Here is a 10,234-nt window from a genome sequence, read left to right on the forward strand (position 1 = left end):
CTTGCTCAAGGGCACCCAGCACTGCCGAGGAGTTGAAGTGGTATCTCTCCAGCTACCGATCCACACTCCGTACTTTGGTCCGTACGGGGACTTGAACCGAGAACCCTCCGGTTCCCAACCCAACTCCCTACAGACTGAGCTATTGCCACCCCCAATTAATTAATTCCTGTTTCATTTTCCTCAGTGCCAGCAGTACCGAGAGAGCACGTCGGTCCTGGAGAACCAGCCAGCGGGGACGTTTGTTCTGCAGGTTCATGCTGTGGATGCAGACGAGGGCTCCAATGGAAGAGTCACATACGGCTTCATGCATAAAGACTCCACTGTGCCAGCCTTCAGTATACACCCAGACACCGGTACTTTGACACACACTCATAATTCACTTTCAAATCGCATGAACGGACACATAGAGAAGAGTACAGTATCTCAGTGGGGATTATCTTAATTTCTTTCCTGTTATGATTGAAACAAGGTTAACAAGGCATGCAGGGTGTCTTGAAGTCTATAATTTGAAGCTAAGATGTTGTAATATGAATCTAAAATGAAATGTAGAGTAATTGTTATTTTGAAGCTAAAATAATGGATAAAAACTCAAAGCCTAGGCTGCAGCAGATGAATATTAAATTCTATGTGAATGGTATCATCACATTCAACTAGCCTTCAAAAACCAGAAACTCTATAGAATTTGTATCCACTTTAATGTCTTTATAGCATATTTCAGCCTTATTCATGTATTCCGAGAAGTATTACTTTTTCTTGTCTTCAGTATACCGGTTATCAAACAATATTGACAGGATGAGAAAAAGTTGATGTGGACCTCTCGAAGTACAGGGCATTTCTTTTTCGTTATAAACATTCCTATTATTTGGAATAATGCCAATCTTTTTTTACTTTGGTTTTTCAAAAAAGTCAATAACCTGCCTGTACATACTCAGTGGAAAAACAAATAGTATGTTTGGCAAGAGATTTTGTACAAGTTTTACACAACAAGTAGAAATAATTAAGATGAAATTTAGTGTCCGCCCGTTCCGGACAAAACTATTAATTTATTTCTACAATGGGCATGGAAAATACGTTTTAGTGGAGTACCCACAGACTGTCATAAATCAGTTTGTCTAAAAAATATGCCGTGTCCCGCATCTATACTACTGTACTGTACTGTAACTGTTTACCCATCACGATAGTGTACTGTTTTTGCAGTTTGTGTACGAGAAATTAACTTACTATGCATTTAAAGGAGTAGTTTGTATCTATTACCCTTGTGTTTTATTCCTGTCAAAATTGAAAGTCAACACTTTTGACGTTTTATATTAATGTTTTTAACTTTTTCTTGCGTTTTTGTCCCTGTTCAACACTTTTGGCATTCTGTTTTACGTTTAACACTACTACTATTGTTGGAATTTATGGTCAGTAAACCTAATTTTTAGGACATTATACCTAATATTTGAGTTATAACAGCAGAAATTAGGGAATTATTTAGACCAAAATTAAAGGAATGGATGTTGATGGATAATCACAAACTGGAATATGTCAACTTTTACTCATTCATATTTAGAAAACACTTTCATTTTTCCTCTCCATATTCTATAAAATTGAAAAAGACACCCCAAAATGAATACACACACACACACACACACACACACACACACACGATTTGCCCTGCAGCTCGGTCTGGGAAGCTGCACGTTTCATTCTCCCGCTTAATTTTAATTCAAGTTTTTACTTCAGGACAATTACAGTTAAAAAGACATAGGATAGTAACATTTAGTATAAAACAAGAAGAAAAAAAAAGAAAGGAAAAGAAGAAAAAAAAAAACAGGACAATTCATTGGTAGAAGTTAAAATGGAAACAAACTGGAACAAACTTATTCTACTAGGGTCAGTCAGTACAGCATACAGTTAGCAGTTGTTACACGTTTGGTTAGCTCTAAGCCACAGCTTTACCTTGACTTCCCAATTTTGCATGAACCAATCTCAAACTGGCATATCTACCCGGCGCGCTATTGGCGGGTTTAACATGATGGGGATAGAGAAGCGTGGCTAAGTCTGGTGATAACCAGACTACAAAACTGCCACTTCCGATCTCTCTCGTTATCTCTGCTCTCTTCAAAGTTGACTGACTCCTTTGACAAAAACAGTATTTTAAACTTGCAGAACACTGGATTTGCTTGTCTACTGCTTTAAAACACCAAAGTCGCACAATAACACTAATTGATTGAGAATAGCTATTTTTGTCAGAGGAGTCTGGTGGCATTGATAAGACAGAGATGGATATAACAGTTTCAGTTCCACTTTGTAAAGCATTGTCTGGCATGGTAAAAGAGTGCAAATTTTCTAAATATAGCGTCCACATTTATTTCTTTAAATGGGCCTTTTTTTTTTTTTTTTAGGTAGTTAAAACTGCCGACCACCATCCACTGTAGGATTATGGACAACACCACTTCAAAAGATCCAAACTATCCCTTTAATACGATTAGGAAATGTTACAATAATGTTGGTTTGGTTTAAAAAACAAAACCAATCCCAAGGCCAAAAACTGCAGCAGAGAACATGGGCACGAGGGAGGCTACTTTCCCAAGTTGTGTTTGCAAGTTTACAAGAAGTAAAGACTCTTGGTTATGTCAAAGGTTTAGATTCAATGCCAAGAAATAAACTAGAATGTGCCAAACTTCTTAACTTTCACATCAGAAGTAACACTTTTTACTTGAGCAGGGAATGTTGTGATTGTCTAAAAATAATTGGTAACATAAATAAAATATTATTAGATTTGATGATAACTACTTTTCCCGTTCCTATTCTGCTACTCATCAGCTCTACTGTCTTTAAAGTTAAGCTTCAAGGCAAACAGAGGAAATCATCTTGGAGTTACAATACCAATGCTCTGGGGACGTGAGACCAAGCAGTGTTTGGCATGATTTAGCAGTCTGATCAACCTCTCTATCTCGGTGTCTCCAGGAGTTATTGTGACAGCCAGGAAATTTGATCGTGAACGCCAACGGGAGTATGCGGTGACAGTGACTGCCACTGACCAGGCAGCTGACCCACTGATTGGCATTTGTCAGCTCAACATCCTCATTCTGGACCAGAACGACAACAGTCCCAAGTTTGAGAACATCCGATATGAGTGTAAGTAGATATTAGTAGAAATTAAATCTCAGGTATGTTGAGAATTTAACCCACTGAAACATGCAGTAAGAAAACTCATGCCAGTAGACCAAAACCGGGCATGGCATGATTGTGATATTGCACGAGATATGAGATACGTTTGTTGTGATGTAACCGAGTTCCATTTTTGATATGTTTCTGTATTTTCTTGTGTTTACAGTATTTTGCTGTGATTTGTATTGCAACATGTTTGTTCTCAGATTATGAATGTCTTGCTTAGTTAGCTTGTGCTTTATTTCTTTGCATTTTTATTTTTATTTTTTTAAACGGGACGCATGTGGGATGTAAAAAAACTGTTTTCTGAAGTTGCTGATTAATACAGATAATAGACTACTCAATAAAGGGTAATTTCTGGTTGTTTTTTTAAACTGGACCCTATTTTCCCATGCATTGGAGTCTTAAGTGAATAATGTGAACAAACATCTTGGTCCAAAATTGGTCCGGTATTGATCGAGAACGCTGAGCCAGCAGCAGCAAACTGGGCTGATCCTAATCATTTAGGACAAATAGGGCAAATGTGCATCGTCAATTTCCATCCACTAAAAGTGCTTATTTTGTCACTGACAGGCTCAGATTATTATATGTGTCCGATAACAGTATGGAAAGTCTCCATACAGAGACATCCCTTTTGTTAATGAGTAAAATCCTTTTTGTTTAACCAGAAACTACTCTGGAATCAGCAATGTAAAACCCACCAGACTCCATTTAAATAAAAAATACTTTTAGCGTGTATAGATCCAGCATATAGTCCCATATAAATGGCTCAAATAAGATTTTTATTCAAACAAACCAGAGTGGTGGTTGTTGAAACAGTGGAAAAACAAACCAAGACGGCTTTGAAGGTTTAATTTTTTTTCTATTGACTTGACCCAATCAGTCTCTTAGACAGAAAACACATAGAAAAATCGTGTCCATGTTGAAAAAGCAAACAAAGTTTACCTCTTATGGCCTGACAGAACCACTAAGACATAAAGCATGAACCTCTTCTTCTTCTGCTCCAATAGACTTCCTTCGTGAGGATACGATGATCGGGACTAGTTTCTTGAGGGTGGCAGCTCATGACGATGACTTTGGCACCAATGCGGCCATCACATACTCTATGTCCAGTGAACAGCCGGAGTACCTCAGGGTCAACCCTCTGACTGGCTGGGTTTATGTCAACCAGCCCATTTCTCAGGTACAAACAAACAGTACTGGATGCAAAGAGATAATACCAAACCGCTTTTGGGAAATCTTCAGCTTACTATTTTAAAAAGCTAACATCATGCAGTGTGACAAAAAAACATAATTGGATGCTTATATGTGTGTATATACAATGTCTGGTGTCTCAGCATATCGTATATGGATATCAACTGTACGAAAATGCATCATTGGATAAGCTTTGAGCTAATAACACTTAAGGGGCCCCTCCAAATGCACAAAAGCACTTCAATGAAATTATGTAGTTTCCTAATTTTAATCAAGAACGCATGTGATTTAATGAACCTTAGATTGCAACTAAAACATAAAACTTTTTAGTACATGGCCAGAAAAGCAATCATATTTGCATTGAAGCACTTTATTGCTGTCTGTGAGGTGGCCAAAGGCCAGTGGCCGGTAGCAATCTGGAAGCCTGAATATGTGGTAATGTCCCCACTGCCTTTTCTTTGGCATCAGGAGAAATAGCATTGCTGATATTTTCCTCATGTCACCGCCTCTAACCCCTTACTATACTACCAGCGGAAAAAAAAAAATGTTGGTGGGAACGTGAACAAGCAGTAGAGGAAATTGCCACGCATTGTGCACAAAACAAGTCTGTGTCTTAGATAAGTGCCACAATGATTAAGCTCCAAAAAGCCACAACTCCCCATCTTCCAGTGCCAAGAGGAATGAATGTCTGTATCCTCGACACTTTTCAACTTACACCAACACGTGGCACCATGCCAGGATTTCTGCCTGAGCGAATGGTTCACGAGAACATATCCATGTTTGAAGATACAAAAGTTTTCCACTAATGAGTACAACTGCATAAAGTCAAATACAAAAGCAGGCAGTGCCTACATGTTTATTTCAGCCTTTCCCAAGTTGTTAATCTCAGTTGTGTAATTGCAAAGACCAAAGATTGAATTTCAAAACTGCACAATTACAAAAATCTTGAAAAAGGATCTCAGGTCATGTGGAAAAACTGGCTCAATGAAATGCAATTCTTTCGCTCATGAATCTGAAACACCATTAAAGTGGGCAGAATGTGTAAATAACCTTCATTAAGCTCCTCAAAAATAATTTTTAAAAAGTTATCTTGTGACATTATAGTTTGTTTTTGTTCTTAAACATACGCCAATTAACCCAAACTGGGAGTTCAGACTCCCGACTTTGGTTACTTAAATGGATCATTTCCCTGATTACAGTGACTAAAGCTAATTACTCTTGTAAGGGTTACAGAACTCTGCTGCTCCACAGTGGGCCATGCCTTCTAATCAATACAATTATTTTAAAGTATGTTGGTTTTTACCCGAATGCAGCATGCAGACAGTTAGTCCCTGCACAGAAGTGTGGAAAATGGATTGCTGGCTGAAATCTGTGTGACTTACAATGTTTATTGGTCTTTAAGGAAGCTACAATTATCACTCTGTCACACTAATCTGCAATACAAGAACACAACATCAAGGAAGGGATCATCTCTCCTCTTCTATTAATATGTGTGGACTTTTTTTTTTGCCACAGAGGACATACATCACCAGGGAAATTGTGGCGACAGACGGGGGGAATCTGAGCAGTTCAGTGGAGCTGGCCGTCACCATCACCAACGTGAAGAACCAGCCCCCGCAGTGGGAAAAGGACAGCTACAGTGTTGTCATACCAGAAAACACCGTCCGAGACACACCCATCGTGGTACATTGGGGCAAGGGGGAAGGGGGTAGTTGGTACACATAGGAAGCAGAGGCAAAAAAACATTCCTGTTCATTTGTAACAAATGTTACGCATTTCTATATTTTAACACGTAAAAACATCCATTTCTTTTATGTTGCCTCTTACAAAAAAGGGTTCCTAAAGGGTAGAGATACAGGCTTGTCTGAGTGGGGAAAGTAAATAGCACGCTCTAGAGCTAAAACACAATACAAATATAATTTATTAAAATAGATGAAATAAATTAGATACAAAGAGACAAAGTAATACTCACAAAACAGAAATACAATTATAGTGCAACTACAGTGCAGCAATCATCCAGAATCAATAAGAGTAAGAAATGTGCAGCATAAAATTAAAATATTCCAAGTCACAGGAAAACAGCAGGGATCCAAGTATGTTTACGCTGACATATAAATAGGCACAAGAAACCAGAAGGAGCATGTAATCAGTTGCATGCAGAAATGCATCCACTCACAAGTACCACTTATACTAAAATACAAACAAGTAGACAGTACTCTCACAGGAAAGTGGCATCATGCACTCACACAAATACAAGTTTAAGCATTCACCCACATTCTTATATTTACTATACTAAATGTTTGGTTGTGTTGTGACAATGCTCAGCTAATCTGGATGGGTTACACAAAGGAACACAGCTACTAAAGGCTAGCCTAGCCAATGATGTGTAGCATTTAACACAAGAACTTGCCTGGATGAGTGTGGGCTTCCCTATCTTTAGAGGGGTTGTGCTGTGTTAAAATGATTCACCCAGGTGTTGTTTTGTTTTGCGTTCTGAAGGCCTGCTAACTCTTGTCTCTATTGTCATGCTACCACCGTTCTAGGTCAGCTTTTCAGCGTCCCTCGTTGACTTCTCTGCGAGTCCGCTCCTTGGTGTGTTGTAGTTCAGGTTTTAAAAGGTGTATTCACAAATTTTGTGTTGTGGGAAAACAAAAATAGGCCTTCAGCGTATTTTCCTCAGTAGTGTTCTCTGTGAAGAAAGCGTGTGGTTGGAAGCCATCAGCTTCCATGATTGGCTCCATCCAGAAACAATCTCCTCCTGAATCTCCACACCTGGGCTAAATTAACACACATACACACCCTCCTTATGTGACATGTTGGTCTGTCCCTGTCAATTAGCTTACCACGCCAACTTCTCTAAAGACACGGATATTGCAACAGTCTTTTGAATGATTGAGTACTTTTGATTTTATTGACCAAATCAACCAGGCAACAGGAGAGTGTAACAAATGTGTGTGATGTTAGGGGAGCTATGGATTGATAAGGCATCCCAATCAGTGTACGTCAAGAGTTTCAAGAGTGTTTGATTATTCAGAGCAGACGCATTGCCTTTTTTTCATCACATTTTCAACTAATCAACAGCGTTTTCTAAGAATCTCTTGAAAGCAATTTCCATTAAAGTTGCTGATGATTCTTTTAAACCAAGATATGGAAATGAAAAGACAGAGGAGAGTACTTTACATGGGAATGTGTAGATGAACATGTTAATGTGTTTGGGAGTTGCACTGATAGTGTGGGGAGAAAGAGCGAGAGCGGGTTCCCTACAGAACAGTGTATTAATCGAGATGGTAGTTCAGTCTTGATTTGGCTGTTATGCAAAGATGGAATGACTCTCAGGGGGTTGTAATAGCTCTGCCATGGACATTTTAGGTTTTTATGGCCTAAATCCGCACATAAAGTAGTCAGAGGCATGTTTGCCAATTCTGCATGCCAGACAGGGTGTCCCGTTATTGTAGCTGCTATGCTTTGCAGGTTGAATATATACAGCTAAGTCACCCATAGGCAAGCCCAATTACGTCCAAAATGGCATTTTTTATTTAAATTGGGGCTCTGAATGATCCTCTCCCTAATTAGTTCACGGAGAACAAGGATTGAAGAGAAGAGTGTGTTTCCCTTTGATCCCCGCTATAAAACACTTGTTTTTCCTATGGGCATATCATTTCCAACTATTTCAAATGCACACTTCCACTGAAGCTCAGCAGCAGCTGTTCTTGTTTTTGTTCTTAACCTTAGGATCCATTTCCAGTTGATAAAGTGAAAACATGCCGAATTTCTGTCAAATGCAAATTTCCGTCTGGTTGCAAGACTGTATTCTGTTGGTCAACTGTCACTTACAAAGAGTACACAGAAGGCACTCATTATCAATTGATTCCAAAAGAAAGAAATTGACAACTACATAAAGTAGATGCCCATGTTGAAATGATGGTGTATGCCCATATGTTAGCATGGACGTATAAAAAACCTACCTGCTGCTGACAAGGGGATCATATCTGGTCAAAATTTGTTTTCACTTATTGGATAAGATGACCAACTCCCAGGAATTGAGAGTAGCTGTCATCAGTAGTGTTATGTCACATCATGTTATGTACAACAACTGACATGGCTTTACACTGGCTGGAGACCATTACTGGCTGGAGACTATTACTAAAGTCCCACAGGGGTACATAGGCTAAAATGAAATATGTCATCATAATGACATATCTTCTTTGTTTTAAACAGACCATCAAAGCCACCTCCCCTCTTGGGGATCCCAGAGTAACTTACAACTTGGAGGACGGCATGGTCCCAGAGACCAATATGCCAGTTCGCTTCTACTTGACCCCCAACCGAGAGGATGGTTCGGCCTCCATCCTTGTGGCAGAGCCCCTGGACTACGAGACCACCAGAAACTTCATGCTGCGCGTTCGAGCTCAGAATGTCGCTGCTGTACCATTGGCGGCGTTCACCACGGTCTATATCAATGTCACAGGTGAGTCTTCTTAATAGTTTTTCTGTTTTAATTATTCCTCCGCTCTGGTGACAGACTTGATGGAATTGGGCAGTTAATGATTCCTTGTTTGATGCCTGAGCTATAAGCTAAGGAAAGAATAGGAAATATTGTACTTGATGAATTCACGAGATGGGCCTAATGGACTTATTAGAACATATATAATAAAAACAGTCAAGCAGCATCGGGCACTATGTCTTTTTAAAAACTAAAAGGCGTCAGGACCCAGTTAAGGTCTAGCAAACGCATCCAGTTAGGCTTTAGCAGCTACTGATATTACAAAAGTACAATCCCAGAACACGTTATTAACACAAATTATCACAGGGTTTACACAATGAAAATGGGTCAAAGTGACCAAAGGACAACATGAGGGTTAACAACATCGCAACAGCAACAGTTGCGATGGTCCTGTCAGCTGTCCAGGAACATGAGGGAAAATTCAGATTGTTACTTCTAGTAATCATTACATTACAAGCAGCAAAAAGTGAACCGCAGTCAAAGCCAGTAAACCTCCACCCCCACCCCCGCTGCTGTCCAGAGTGTGTCAACAGTCTGCTGTGTGCTGCACCTGCTGCTTATTGTTCGGCCGTTTGGTTTGATTTTATACAGTTTTTAATTTCATTGGGTACCCAGGAAACCAAGTGTGAGGTAGATTGGATTAAAGGTTCAGGATATATTTCAAAGACAGACGCAAAGACATTCAGACATCCTCTGCAAAGAAATTCCAGCTGGGACTCATACTCTTTGTTACCTCTCTTTTTTGGCTTGGATCATAAGTTTTCACCTCTATATCGTTCTTTTAGTGTCTGTCATTATTTTATGGTACTTTTAAGTATAATTACTTTAGTTTGGTGTAACTCTGTTTCAGTTCATTTTCAGCCATTAACTAGGTTTAGGTTGCCTTTTCTAGTCTCTGACCTTGCGCCTCAAAATAACTCTGCCTACCCCACATGTCCCAGACACTCCTGCATTTAATACCCCTGCAGCACACACACACATACACACATGCACACACACACACATGCACACATACCCCATTCTATCACATTGGTTCTAATCCAGTGAAAAATAATTAATTCACACATATTTTTCATTCCTCTCCCTTTTGCTTGCTTCCCTTTTCTGTCCCTCTTCCAACATCCCCTTCTCCTCCTTTCGCTCACCCCTCCTCTCGCTTATCTCTCTTAATAAGAAAGTTCTTTGACTCCTCCAGAGGCATTGCGGCTGAGGAAGGGAGGGAGGTCTGTAATGGATTTAAGACCCCATTTTTAATTCATAGATTAAGACATTTACCCAGAAGAAAGGATTGGAAAAAATGGCACACGGAGCAGCGTTACAATTAATGTGTTGCTCTATTCAAGTCATTTCTGTAATGCTTTTGGCCTTAAATCAGCTATG

At 39.5% G+C, this 10,234-nt stretch overlaps 1 protein-coding gene across 2 annotated transcripts in view; it reads left to right on the top strand.

Moving 5' to 3' along the window:
* Positions 1-10,234, top strand: part of si:ch211-186j3.6 (neural-cadherin) — a 302,735-nt gene that overhangs the window by 135,568 nt on the left and 156,933 nt on the right. For both annotated transcript variants that reach the window (XM_034874840.1, XM_034874848.1), the window contains exons 9-13: positions 185-353; positions 2,953-3,123; positions 4,167-4,339; positions 5,866-6,033; positions 8,569-8,818. In XM_034874840.1, the coding sequence (XP_034730731.1) occupies positions 185-353; positions 2,953-3,123; positions 4,167-4,339; positions 5,866-6,033; positions 8,569-8,818 (931 nt within the window). The remainder of the gene's footprint in view (positions 1-184; positions 354-2,952; positions 3,124-4,166; positions 4,340-5,865; positions 6,034-8,568; positions 8,819-10,234) is intronic.

Source organism: Etheostoma cragini, chromosome 1 (genome assembly GCF_013103735.1).
Source record: "Etheostoma cragini isolate CJK2018 chromosome 1, CSU_Ecrag_1.0, whole genome shotgun sequence".
NCBI classification, from domain to species: domain Eukaryota; kingdom Metazoa; phylum Chordata; class Actinopteri; order Perciformes; family Percidae; genus Etheostoma; species Etheostoma cragini.